Source organism: Papio anubis, chromosome 6, assembly GCF_008728515.1.
Source record: "Papio anubis isolate 15944 chromosome 6, Panubis1.0, whole genome shotgun sequence".
NCBI lineage: Eukaryota > Metazoa > Chordata > Mammalia > Primates > Cercopithecidae > Papio > Papio anubis.
The window spans coordinates 83829177-83844160 of NC_044981.1; the positions used below are offsets into that span (position 1 = coordinate 83829177).

Here is a 14984-nt window from a genome sequence, read left to right on the forward strand (position 1 = left end):
TTCGTGAGTCTAGTCCAGAGTTTTCTCCACCACAGGAGTTCTCCCACTTGGGAGTATTTGCTTCTTAGCTTCCAAGGTTTTTTTTTGGCCAGGGAAAACTATATGCAGAGTCCAAAATGGTGGTATCATTTAAACATTTAAAGATGGCAAATTCCATACTATAAAAATGCAATTGCAATGCAAAAAAAAAAAAAAAATTGGTAGTTCATGACTTCATCATTTCAGAATATTTATTGCTATTGCTGAGTATTCTAAAAAGTTTAAATGCATTAAAAATAACGTAACAGAATATCTACTCATACAGTAGACTGCTAAGATTAGATGAAGAGAAATAATATAAACATCATGTAAAGATGTGCTTTCTCCCATTCCTCTCCACTTCAAAAATAAAAGGTTCAAACTACACCCCCCTGTGTCAATCAAATTTCTCAGTTTCTCAGAAAGAAAAATAGAGGCTTTCCAAGTCTTTATGCTAATCTCTACAAAGCCAGATGGATTACACTGGGTGTGGCTGACAGCAGTAGGATGTGATGCCAGCAAGAGAAGGGACACAAGAGTATCACCAGTAAAACAAAGTAGATACACTTACGCTAATTTAAATCAGTAGTTTTATTACAATACGCACTGACACACAATTGGAAAAGGAATGTCCTGACATTTTCTGAGCATTTCACGGAAAGCAAATGTAACCATCCACGCAGTAGAGTCATCCACACCTTTTCCTAACAAAAAGCAAAAGCTTTTACATGTGATAACTGAATAAAGCAAAGTTTTCTTATTCCTGTCTAAAAAACTTCAGTCTCAGAAAATAGTTATTGAAGTGAGCTGAGAAAGAGCACATTTCCTTCACAATGTCCAAAATCCTGCCTCTAGGTTATCTCCCTGACCTTCTAAATGACTTTTATAATACTGCAGATGGTATTACGTTCAGGGGCTAAATGGGATCTACTTATAAGGCCAACTACTCTATGTCACTATAATTGAAAGGAAAGAATAAATTAAGAAAATTAAGTCCTGCTAAAACGCACAAAGACATGAAGAAAATATCTGGGTGTATTAAGAGTGAGATGCTCTTTTCACGTAACTCATTTGAAAGGTTACAATTACCATAAACATTTTAACTCCATTAAAGATCATTGGCAAAAGCTTGCTTTTGTATCTGCCAGAGGGCTCTACCTTTCCCCAGGCTCCGAGGAAAGCAGCACAGCATGGAAGAGCCACTCGTCCTGGGGAAGCAGGCATCAGACTATTTGGAGTTGCATAGTCATTTTTCTAAAATCCATTTTGTAAAAGATACTATGGAAACTTGAGACTTTTCCCTCTTTCAATAGTCATTGTGGCATCAGTTGTTTTAATCCCTTTAGCGCCCAAATGTGCAAAAGCACTCTAGTAAAAAACATTACAATGGCGTTTTGGATAAATTCACTATACATTACATGACTTGGGAACAATGAAGAAAAAGCCCAAGCATGACTCAACTATTTCATATAGAAAAGCACTGCAGGAGAAAACTTTGCTTAAAAACATTAAAACTCAGGTGCATATAAATACATTTTTGGTTCATCTGTGCTATGTCCATATAGAAATCCTGTCAGATATTCAGTCTACCAGGTAATTCAGTTGGATTTCGTGTCTGACTGAATCAGTAGAAGAATATACACTTGCATATACTTACACAGATATGCATATACATATACAATTCAGATCATGAAAATTTGTTTTAAATACATTTACTTAAAACCTGTACCTCTAAAAATAAATACATTAGCCTGCATTTAGCTAATTCTCAGAGTTCTTTCACAAACCAATTTGAACAGTTTCTCAACAATGGCAGACAATCAATTAGCTGCCCTTTAAATCCATTATCTATCAGTAAACATTTTAAAATTCAGATGTATAACAGAAATAACATCCATAGACTAGAATGCAGATAGAATTCTGGCTTTGAAAATAAATGTCTTGATTTCCTTGATATTTAGTTCCTACAGATGTCTACACTTTGCCTCTGCATTTATCTAGCAGTGGGAGAGCATTTTCTAGTGACACCATTCTATCCCATGACATTACCTTCTAATCAAAGAAGTCAGCTGGCATTCCCTTTGCTGTTTTGTTGGAGGGAAGTAACACAACATCGTTTGCATTTGCTATCACTCCCATAGATCACAGTGAGTTGTGTGTTTTAATGTAATTCACAATGTGCTGATGCCACTGAGGTAAAGCAGAAGTAGCCCTGGCATTTAAAGAAAAGGAAAGTCTCCCAGGAGAACAACACATAAAGGACCTGGTGGTGTGTGTCCAAGTTCCATGAAGTAGCTCAAAACCACTGCCAGAATGGACACATGGGATATCTGATATCATAGTTGAAACAATACAAACAGATGAAAATACTCAAAATACTCCCTTTAGAAACAATGCAATTCACAAAAATGGAGCTTTACTGTTTTCTTTTACATTTCCAAAAAACTTGTTAAAATGATATAAACCAGACTAAGCTGTTTAATATAGTACAATACTTAACAACCTTGTCATTTGTTTTTGAATACAGGGATCTCAGAAATGTAGGAAATCCATGGTAAATGACAGCAAGAATGTTTAATGCCATTGCCTGAATTTTTTAAAAGGAAAATTTGCTATAGTTGTAACACAGCTTCTAAAAGATACTGTTTTATGGGCTCACAGTTTCCAGATTGTTAACTTTATAAATTAAATGTGAAGTTACCCATATATAAACAAGGCCTCTTTTTCATTGATTTCAATCTTGTTTAAACCTTTGGATATTTCAATCTTCAGATTCCACAAGGTAAGGCTGAGTTTATCAGATAAATAAAATGTTTAAGTCCATGATGTATTGCAGCATTGAGGAAACAAATGCATCAAGTATTTACAGGCTGGCTACAATACCTTTCTTTTCTTAAAAAAAATTCAAATGTGTATCAACATCAAGCCACAGTCGTCTTTCAATTTCTCTGGCTACAAAAATGGGCAACAGCGTTTTCTCCTCATTCATCTTTCTTCTTAACCCTGAAGTCACAAGCAGGTCTTAGGTTAAAGGGCGCAGTCTTTTGGGAGGTGGTGGTGGCATGAGCTCTGTGTCAGGGTCCAGATGATGCTTTCGCTTCTGTCCTTGAGAAGCTGCAGTACATCTGTCGATGAACTCAAACAGCATCTCCTTGGTGACAGGGTTTGAGATGCTATTGCACACAGCTGTGGACAAAGGGAGACACGGGTCTCACGTGAGGGTTAATTAAGGCAGCTGACTCACCACAGGCTTATGAGAAAGGTTTTCATCCCAATATGCTAAATACTTCCATTTTACCCATTTGAGTGATATGCTTCACATTGAACTATCTCCTCCCTCCCCTACACCCAAAATATGTGCTTGTCTAATGGCTACTCTTTACGGCAGTATTAATTTTAAACCAAAACTTTAAACATTTGGGCTATAAGCACGTCTTCCCCATGGTTTTCTATCCCTTCCAAACCAGTTTTTATGGGATTTTAATCTAACACAATGCATTACACCACGGTCTGAATTCAACTAAAACTTGTAAAATGTGTACTATATATAATCCTTCAATCTTTCTCTCAGAAAGAAGTCCACTCTACGAAACATAAAACATGGCACCAGCTACCATTCCTACTGAATACGTGGTTTCATTGTAGCTGGCAGACCATATTATCTTCTCTTATCAAAATTTAATGCCAGTCTTTTTCATTTTATTTACCTATTTGGTCTTGGAAGAAAAGACATTGGCGTAATCGTCCCTACTTTGGAAATTAACTCATCTTGTCTGAAAATGGATGCTAGTTCCAATGAGAACTCCTAAATGTACAACAGTAACTTTTAAACTGCAAAGCTGAAACTGGAAATTTCAATATTTTCTCATTAGCTTATCATATCCTCCTCATTGACTGCACATTCTAAAAGTAAAGTTTGAATAACCTGTTATCTTGGTTTTTACCTTTTTTCAACTCCACTAAAAATGCAATCCAGAGCAACAACAGCTACTGGTAGTGGTACACCTTATAAACTTCAATTAATTAGTGTTGTTCCCCATGAAAGAAACTTACTATTCTGAATTCCCAAAGCATTCATATTGTACCCAAAGAACACTCTGAAGAATAGCATAGCAGATTTTGTCTTTTTAAACGGTTTTCGTTTACTTTGTTCTCCATTGTTTATAAAGCTATTTTAAGAGCTGGAAATTACATTTTCCCCTGCTAATTTTGTCTTTTACCATCTGGCAAACAATGGTTTTTATAGTTCTGAATAGATCTGAAATTATTGTGGTTTCTGTTGTTGTTGTTGTTCAATAAATTCAACTTGTATACAGCCCAGGAGCCTGCCCTTTAAACTTCTCTTTTGGGCGCATGGGCATAAGACCACCAGTTTAGAGAGGAGAACCTACAAGCCAATTGGAGCCAAAGAGAATACAGACTTGACATATCTTTCCCATCAAACAAGGATGAAGCCCAAATGACTATGCCGCATTAAGCAAAACAACAAAGGTAGCACACTTTGGGTCTAACATCTTAATTTTTTTTTTTAATATAATAAGCACTGATAAGTTGTCATACTCACCCATGGCAGTGTTGTAGGCATTAGGAAAACTTTTGTCTGTTCTCTGTCTCATGAAGACCCAGCTGTTGTTCTCAAATTTGCATTCTATAATTTTGTTGTCATACTGTTTCAGCTCTTTTGTCACCTGTTTTAAAAGAGAATTGAGGAAAATATTTAAATAATTTGAAAGGCTTTTTGCTTCTACTATGTGACAGGCACATTAGGAAATGATAAAAATACCTCAGTAACTCTTCATGCAGAGCTCTTTGTCATCTGAAGTATCTAATCAAGCTTAAGGTATGGTGTGCACTCCCTCGTACACATGCTCACTTATCTGACATTTTATAAATAGTTGTGAAAACGGCTGTCAATATATAGCAATTAAAAGAAGCTAGGCAGACCAGCCATGCTGGGCCAAATGCAAATATGTTACCATGGGGACCAATGCCTTCAATATTGTCTGTGTCTCTACGGCTTTCAGAAATTGAGTATACTCCCTAGGTTTCATCAACTTTCATAAAGGTCTAACCATCTAAACTCCTATGTTAACATCTAAGAAATGGCCTGTACTAGTTAAATTAAAAAGTTACATATCAATAGTGAATACTAGGATCAAATTCAGGCAATGTGCATCCTAAATATTTTGCTTTCCAAGCAGTGACAATTAACCAACACTCTAATCTTCAGGAAACTTACCTTTTCCATCCCCAAACTAGTACAAATTTAGAGATGAAGCTACTTGTGCCATTAGTTCATGGGTTTTTTGGCTTCTCACCTCAGATGACTGAATATGGATACTCTATCAAAGCTAACAAGTATCCATGGTAACTATAGAACCTTTTAAAAGATATTTCACTGGGCTGTGAGAATGGTTTTCATAAATAGGAACCTAAGCTTATCTTTGTAGTTTTCAAATCAAATGCCAGTTATGGTAATATTTTAATTCTGTCCTCATCTTGCACGGCTAACAACTTTTCCTCACAATATGGTAGACTGCAATCATTTAACTTCATTAGGATTATCTGAAACATTCTCAGTTTTCTACCCACATATTCACTACCACCTAGGAATATGACGGGAAGTAAGTTTTTAAAAGATGCTTTCAATTCACAGATTAGGCAGTACATGTCTTCATAAAAACTTTCAAACTGTATTCTTTTCCCTTTATGAGTATTACATTTGATTGTACCATCTGCATTTTCAACAAATCCAACAGGTCCAATACATTCAGTGGTTTTGGAACTAGACATGCCCAAAAAAGTGATATTCCAAGTAGCAAACTTGCTAAATTTATCCTCGAATATTCATTATTTTAGTCTCAATTCTCTTGCCTTGCTTTCTAGGGACCCATTTCCTTTTATTTTGGAAACATCATCTATATGCAAGTATTGGACAACTCAGTTAGGTAAACACAGTTTTGCTATACCACATGTAGGGTCTAACAGAAATAAGTTTCTAAACCTTTCAGTGTCTATTTCCTAAGTTCTAAAATGCGGAACAAGTGTCACTGAAAGAATAATAATGGAAAGTGCCTGGGACATAGTAGATAATCAGTAAAATTGTTAACCGAATATAGAATTAGGCAATGAAACACTGCTTTTAAAAATCTGTGGTAAAAAAACATTAAATTTTCCATCTTAACCATTTTTAAGTGTACAGTTCAGCAGTGCTAAGTGTATCCATGTATTTTCCAACAGATGTCTAGAACTTTTCCATCTTGCAACACTGAAATGCTATACTCCCTAAACACTAATTCCGCCCCCTCCCCTCTACCCAGACCTTGATAACTGCCTTTCTACTTTCTGTTTCTATGATTTTGACTACTTTAGATACTTCATATGAGTATTAACAGAATCACACACTATTTGTCCTTTTGTGACAGGCCTATTTCACTTAGCATAATGTCCTTGAGGTTCATTCATGTTGTAGCAGGTGACAGAAATTCTTTCTTTTTAAAGGTAGAATAATATTCCACTGTATGTATACACCACATTTTCTTTAGCCATTCATCTGTCAATGGACACGTGGGCTGCCTCTACCTCTTGGCTATTTTGGATAATGCTGCAATGAACGTGGGTGTGAAAATCTCTGAGATTCGGTTTTAAATGATTTTGGATATACACCCAGAGGCAGTATCACTGGATCATAATTTTATTTTTAATCTTTTGAGGACCCCTTTGTTTTCCATAAGGGCTGCATCAATTTACATTCTCACTAACAGTATGCAAGGGTTCCAACGTCACATCCTTAACACTTGTTAGTTTTTCTTCTTCTTTTTTTTTAAAAATTGACTCCCATTGTTTACTGTGCTGTAATTTAAACATTTCGTTCTTTTCATAGTGGCCATCCTGATGGTATCAGGTGCTATCTCATTGTGGTTTTGATTTGCATTTCCCTAATGACTGAGTATCATTCCATGTGCTTACTGGCGTATACTTTCTTCAGAGAAATGTCTGTCCAAGACCTTTGCCCATTTTTTAATTGGGTTGTTTATTGTTGTTGAGATGTAGGAGTTCCTTATATATTCTGGACATTAACCTCTTATCAGATGTATGATTTGCAATTATTTTCTCCCATTCTGTAGGCTGCCTTTTCACACTGCTGATTGATTCCTTTGATGTACGTAAGTTTTTAACTTTGATGTAGTCCTCTTTGTCTATTTTTTATTTTGTTGCCTATGATTTTGGTGTTGCTCACAAGAAATTGCTGCCTAATCCAATGTCCTAAAGATTTCGCCTATATATTATCTTCTACAAGTTTAATAGTTTAAGGTCTTATGTTTTGGTCTTTATTTTTGTGTTAATTTTGGTATATGGTATAAGGTAGGGGTTCAACTTCATTCTTTCGCATGTGGATATTGCTTTCCCAACACTGTTAGTTGAATATACTGTCCCTTCCCATTGTGTAGTATTGGTGCCCTTGTGGCAAATCATTTGGCCATATATGCAATGATTTATTTCTGGGCTCTCTATTCTGCTCCATTGGTCTGTGTCTCTATCTTTATGCCAGTAATTAAGTATGCCATCTAAATTAGATGCTTTGAAGTATGTTTTGAAATCAGGAAGTGTGAGGCCTCCAACTTTGTTCTTTCTCAAGATTGTTTTGACCTTTTGTGGTCTATTGAGATTCTGTAGGAATTTTAAAATAGTTTTTTAATTTCTGCAAAAAATACCATTGGGATTTTGATAGGAGTGGAATGCATTTTAGTAGTATAGATATTTTAATAATATTAAGTCTCCCATTCCACAAGCATGAATGTCTTTCTATTTATTTATATCTTCTTTGATTTCTTTCAGCAGGAAACACTGATTAAAAAAAAAAACCTTACAAGTAAATTTACTAAAGGAACCATGACGACATAGAAAGGTTCACTTAAGAAAATTTTATCATATGCATTTTACAAGAATGGCTTGCTAGTCAACAATGTGTAGTCTGTACTTTTGCTAACTAGCAATTGTGGTCTTTATCATATAGCTTATCATTCTTGTGTTCTCAGTTTCAGAATTGCTATAAATTACGTGTAACTCAATCTGACTACAACAATTAAGCAGTACTATTAACTATCTGTGTATCTCCTTGGCCACTAAAAATCTGGTAAACAGAGCTTTCCAGAAAATGCATGCACCTGCCACTACTAACCTAAACGTATTTCCGCATTTAAGAACAATACATCATTCTTCATTGATCACACCAGTTATAGTCCCAAGATAGACACACTACAAGTTACTCATTTGGTTAACTGGTAAAATATATTTAACTAATAAAAATAATATCTCCCACATATACACAAACTAAAAACAGCTTCCATTAATGGTCAGATCAAAAGAATGACTGGTATACAGGAGAGGAGTTTAATTTTAGTATCTAATTTGTTACTATGATAATAATCATCCTCAGCCAATTACATATTATTATTTACTAAAACAGGACCCCATTAGGTCTTCTAATCAACTGTTATCCTAGTTTGAGTTAATGAGACCTTGAAAGTAAAAATAATAAAATATTTATAAAACAGGATTTCACATCTGTACCCCAAATTACATTGACTTGATGAGGTTTTACTGTTTCTGAAAAAACAAACAGAGCAACACACAGTATATTTTATGTTGAAAAAAATGTGTTGGCTGTATCCATCTTACTGCATACCACACTTCTATACTATTTGAATCTATCAGTAATCTGGGGTTAAGAAACTATCAGATGAAACTGGATCTAGTACTTCTGAAGATTTTAAATTAGCACCTCAAAGAAAACTTTCACTTACTAATTTTGGCATTCATCTGTAACTCTTGCCTGAGCAATTATTCCTGCGGTGTTCTAATGGGATTTTCTGTATCCTCCATTCCCTCTACATCTATTATCTAGAGTTCTTCCGTAAGAAAGATTTGCCCCTTCTCCCCTATTTATTCATTTAATTACTTATCTGTATCGTTATGGACTCATGGATATTTATTTTATTCTTTGGCTTATAACAAAATACTCATCACTTATTTTGTTGCTCAAATTGTTCTAGTTTTGGCCACTGAAAACTCTCAGTTTGGCTCCCATGTCTTTTTATCTTGCTTCCACCTTTTCCCCATGGGGCCCCCTACCTCTTTTTTTTTCTGAGACAAGATCTCACTCTGTCACACAGGCTGGAGTGCAGTGGTACGATCACAGCTCACTACAGCCTCAACTTCCTGGGCTCAAGTCATCCTCCCGCCTCAGCTTCCCAAGTAGTTGAGACCACAGTTGTGCACTACCACACCTGGCTAATACTGCAATTTTTTTGTAGAGATGGGGTATCCCTATGTTGTTCAGGATGGTCTCAAACTCATAGGCTCAAGCAATCCTCTGGCCTTGACTCCCAAAGTGCTGGGATTACATGGGTGAGCCACCACACTCAGCCTATTGGGGATTTTTTAAAAGAACAGAATTACCCTTCAATAGTCCAAGTTATGCTAAGAAAGTACCACCACAACTTATTCTGGTCAGAATTAAAAATTATTATTAAGAAGAAGGACAGAGGGAGAAAGAAGGAAAGAAGAAAGGGGGTGTGGAATGAATACATGAGACTATAAATAAATTTTTGTACATAGAGTTAAACTAAATTGGCCATTTTTTTCTTTTCCGAAGTTATAATTCTACCTTTTCATAATTCAAAATCTACTTCTATAGTGTGACAGAAGGTGGATTTTAAAAACATATCCTCAAGTAAATGAACTCAAACAAAAATCTTGTTTTCATGTAAATAACTTCAGTTTTTAGTCCTTATGAAGGCATAGAAAATAAAGCATATACATCAGAAATGAGATGGAATTATAAAAGTTTTCCACGTGGTGTCGCAGCAATATGCATAGCTTTAGTCTGAATTATTAGATAGTCTTCTAGAACTACTATCGTATAGCAGGGCCATGACGTATTATTACTTTAAGAAAGTGTGTCCACCTGCTAAAAGAAGTAAAATACGTGTCACGTTATCTTTTTAAAACACGTTAGACTAGTACTTCAAAAAAAGTTCCCCTACTGAAATCTACTGGTGTCTGTGCCTCTATAATGAGGAACCACTGTGTAAATGGCACACTTTGCATTTGCTAGGTTAGAAACACAGCAGCAGGAAAGTTTCTCCTTCATGAATGGTGGGGTCTTCATGCCCTTCAGTCAGATACACAACTAATGAAAGCAGCAGCTATAACTCTACCTTATTTACTTATCCCAAGTCATTATAGACAAGTCACAACTAAAGGGTATGAAATTCACACTAAACTACAGATTTCCACCATCCAATAAAATCAGAGTTAGTCATAGTTACTATTTCATAGAAAATAACTAGACAGATAAACGAAAACATGTTAGTAGTAGTTATTGGTGGATGGTGGAATTAGAAGTGATTTTTATTTTCTTCTCCGTGTTTTGCTGTATTTTCCAAATTTTCAACATTACGTATGTTTAACTTTCATACATTTTGAAACAAAAAATCCTAAAATAAACTATGTTTCACCAATGATCCGGTTGGTTTTTAATGTAGAGGTATAAAATATAAGAAATAAATATTTAAATGGAAAACAAAAAGTCTTGGAATAATGCTCTGAGTCCACAGCTCACAAACTGCAATGAGGCACCCCAGAAAGCTACAGCAAATTCACAAGAGCACTGGGGAATATTTTACATTTTTAGGGAAAAACAGTGACAGGAGTTGAACACCATAAAAATTACTAATTGAAGCGAGTTCACAGTTTTAATATAGAATTCCTTTAGATAACATTATGTCTTTGTAAAGCTGAGTCTGGGGCAGTTATTTTGACTAAAACCACATATTGTGCAAAAATATCAATGTGGAACAGGACATGTGGTTGATGGTTTCCAATCTGATTCCAAGGTTTGAGAAGTTGTATGGTCTTTAACACATGCTAAGTTGTTTGGACATAAACACTTGTTTGGATCTATCTGCTTAATAAGTGGAATTGTTAGGTATTTCTTTTGGCTTAGAGGTGCTGTGTATGAGGAAACATGAACCAAGCACATCTGCTAGCCTCTGGCCTAAGTCCTTTTCACTTATCCTTTCTGATCCTATCTCTAAAATCTACACACAGATTTATGTCTAGCATTTAGTGGAAACCAACCAGAGTATGAAGAACTTTGCTGCAGGTGCAGAAACCAGATCATGGTAAAGAACAGAATTTCTATGAAGTTAATTTCATTAACTCTGATCTAGATCAATAAAATATGTACTCTTCACTGGTTATACCAGTTTAGAATAGAGGAGATCCTCAGGAAAGACATTTCCTTAAATTCCAGAATCATGTGCCTCAGCTTAGCAAGCAGCTTGTACTGTTGATAGCTGGTTAAGTAAAGGAGGCTAAATCTCTAAGCTTTTCTCTGCTTCCCTTTCTCCTTCCTACTCTTTCCTTCCTCACCTCCCCAAAAACAAAACAAAAGGTTTTAAGACTTAAATATCCTCCCTTTGACACAAGAATGAACATTATGCATTTGTACTCTACTTCTGAGTGACGAAGGTGGCATCTATCCTTATTTCTCAGTGTCTAAGGTGGCATCTATTCTAGCACTACAATCTGTTAAATAAAAAGTACATGAGGCCATTAGTTTGGACTAAGCTCCTACACTAAGCCCCAACAGACCAGATTAAAAACCAAAATGGAATCACTTATACTGAAGTCCCACAGCACCAAACTGAAACTTAGTTGTTACCTGACCTGAGAAATCAGAGGGAGATAATAGCCAAAATTCTGAAACAGGCCAGTTTCAGTTGGCATGATAATAAAGTTCCCTCTGCTTTAACCCTTATCCCAGAAAAAGTAACCTGAAACAACCTGATGTTAACCAGTTATTTTTCTGTTGTTGTGTTTCCCTGTTCCCACCTCACAAGGAAAGTAACTTTAAATGGCCAATCTACTTTTTGTCATTTGTTTCAGCTTTCTTCAGTCTTTTTCTGTATATAAAACCAACTTCCCTTGCTCAGCTCAACAGAACACTTATTCTATTTTATGGAATAGTGTTGCCCGATTCTAGAATTGCAAATTAAAGCCAATTAAGATCTTTAAATTTGTTGTAATTTTGTCTTCTGACAAATCAAAATGAAAGTAAATGTTTCAGTTAAACACCAACTTTATAAAATATACCCAATTATTAAACACATATATAGGCATATGAGTGTTAGCTGATATACAGAGCTAATCCAAAAGATAGCTTTGATGGATGGCAAATATTTTGTGGATACTCATACATAAAATTTACAGTCAAGTATCCATCTAGTTTGTATTTACTATGATGACTATCATTCTTTCATCTACTCCCATGTGGCTTCTACTTCTTCTACTCCAGCAAAACTCTGGCTGGGTTCATCAATGACCTCTGTGTTGCTAAATCAAATAGACTCATCTTGTTTCACCCCTCAGCATTGTCTTATGCATTTAAATTCTGCCTTTTTAAAAACATTTCTCTTTTCTAGACCTCCAGGAAACAAAATCTGGTTTTCCTCCTCTATCCTTTGCTACTCTTTCTCAGGCTTCTTTGCTAACTTCTTCTCTTTTAAAGTTGACAAGTCCCTAGGGGCTGGTACTGGGTTCTTTTCTTTCTCTAGCAATCTTATTTACCTCCATAGTTTTAAATACCATCTATATGTGGATAACTCCCAAATGTTCTTTTCTTGCCATATTTCCTGAGCTCTAGAACCATCATTCCTCCCACCTGACAAATACTGATCAACCATGTGCCCGGTAAGGTGTTCTGGATTGGTGACATAACAGTAAACAAGGTAGACACAGTCTCTGATCTTTGGAATGTAGTCTAGTGTGAAAGGCAGACAACAAACAAGAAAACAACTACAAAATGTTTACAAAATGATAATGCCTATGGAGAAAATATTGTGTAACAGAGACTAATGCAGAGAGAAAGATATCTGGTTTTAGGTGGGTTCTGAGGAGATGATATTTAAGCTAAGACCTATAGGGTGATAAGACCCCAGCCTAAAGAAGGAAAGAAAGGAGGGAGGGAAGGCAGTAGAAAGGAAGGAAAAGTAAGTGGGAGTGCCAAGGGGAGGGGAGACACACAAACTTAAGGCAGTGATTAACAATGTGTCCAAAGGCCTGAGGTAAAAAAGATCTGATGATCTTGGATGCTGAAGCTACAAAGGCAATGCAATGGAAATATCTCTACAAGCCTTTGAATGGGGTCCCACATAGATCTAACTCATTCTCAAGCTCTTCTTCTTATCTCCTATGTTTACCTATATAGGTAAATATATATGTTTTTTCTAAACTCAGCTTTTCACCTGCTTCCAAATCTGTTTCTTCTCCTGTCTTCTCCAATGCAATAAATGGCAACTCCATCCACCCAATTCCTTGTGACAGAGATCTTGGTGTCCTCCTGATCCCTTCCTCTTCTTTCCCCTAATATTCAATTCAATACTCAGGCCTATTAATTCTACAACCAAAATATAATCTGAGTATATGTGTTTCTTCTCTTACTGTCATCATCATAGTCCAACCTATCACAGTGTCTCGATTCTTGTGACAGCTTCCAAACTGGCCTCTTTTATATTTTCCCATCCTATCAATTCCTCATACTGAAGCCACACTTATTTTTGAAAAATGTTAATCCAATCAAATCATTCTCTTGCTTAAAAGAAAAACAAATAAAAGACCTACAGATTGAAAAGGAAGAAGTAAGACTGTCTTTCTTCACAGACAACAATGATTACTTACATAGAAGGATCTACAAAGAGGCTCTTAGAACCAGTAAGTTTAACAAGGCTGCAGAATCCAAGGATGTTAAATACATACATAAATGGATGCAGACTGTAAGAACACTAAAACCAATTGAATTTCTACATACCAACAATGAACAGTTGGAAATTTAAAATTTCAAAGTATAATTTACAACACAACTAAAAAACATGAACTAGGTATAAATCTAAAAATACTATGTGCAGGATCTGCATGTTGACAACTACAAAATACTGCTGAAAGAAAGAATCAAGGAGAACTTAAATAAAAAGATATATACCATGTTCATGGATTGGCAGATTCAATATTGTTAAGATGTCAATTCTTCCCAGCGTGATCTATAGATTTAACATAATCACAAGCAAAATCCCAAAAGGATTTTTTAATGGGTATCAACAACCTGATTTATATGGAAAGCCAAAGAAACTAGAAAAATTTTGAAAAAGAACAAATTTGAATAAGTGATACTAACTGACCTCAAGACTTAGTATAAAGTTGTAGTTATCAAGACAGTGTGGTATTATTGGTAAGCAAAGAGACACATGGATCAGTGAAACAGAATAGAGAGCTCACTTTAAATCCACAAATATAAGGTCAATTGATATTTGACCAAGGCACAAAGGCAATGCAATGAAGAAATGATAGTCTTTTCAATAAATGGTACTGGAAAAATTGGATATTCATACACAAAATACACACCTCAATCTACATCATTCACATTACACAAAAATTAAACTGTAAAGTACACCTAAATAAATATAGAACTGAAATTATAAAACTTCTAAAAGAAAACATAAAAGAAAATCTTTGTGACATAGGGTTAGGCAAAATTTCTTAGAAATGACACCAAAAACATTATTCATAAAATAAAAAACTGATAAACTGCATCAAAATTTAAAACTTATGCTCTCTAAATATATTGTTAAGAGAATGAAAAGACAAAGCATAGATTATAATAAAATATTTGCAAATCACATATCTGGTACAAAGAACTTGTACCAGAACACATGAAAAAAATCTTAAAACTCAATAAGAAACAAACAACCAAATTTAAAAAATGGGAAAAATATTTGGACACTTTACCAAAGAAGTTATATAAATGACAAATAAGCAAATAAAAATACTGTATGTTCAAAATCATTTTATTCATTAGGAAAATGTAAATTAAAATCACACTGAGATACTATACATACCTACTA

At 35.1% G+C, this 14984-nt stretch overlaps 1 protein-coding gene across 4 annotated transcripts in view; it reads right to left on the bottom strand.

Annotated features, from left to right (window-relative positions):
• Nucleotides 1-590: 590 nt before the first annotated feature.
• Nucleotides 591-14984, bottom strand: part of RNGTT (RNA guanylyltransferase and 5'-phosphatase) — a 335687-nt gene continuing 321293 nt past the window's right edge. For all 4 annotated transcript variants that reach the window (XM_021937590.1, XM_021937589.1, XM_021937592.2 and 1 more), the window contains 2 exons: nucleotides 4583-4706; nucleotides 591-3204 (listed from right to left, as the gene is read on the bottom strand). In XM_021937590.1, coding sequence (XP_021793282.1) covers nucleotides 3041-3204; nucleotides 4583-4706 — 288 coding nt within the window. In that variant the 3' untranslated portion in view covers nucleotides 591-3040. The remainder of the gene's footprint in view (nucleotides 3205-4582; nucleotides 4707-14984) is intronic.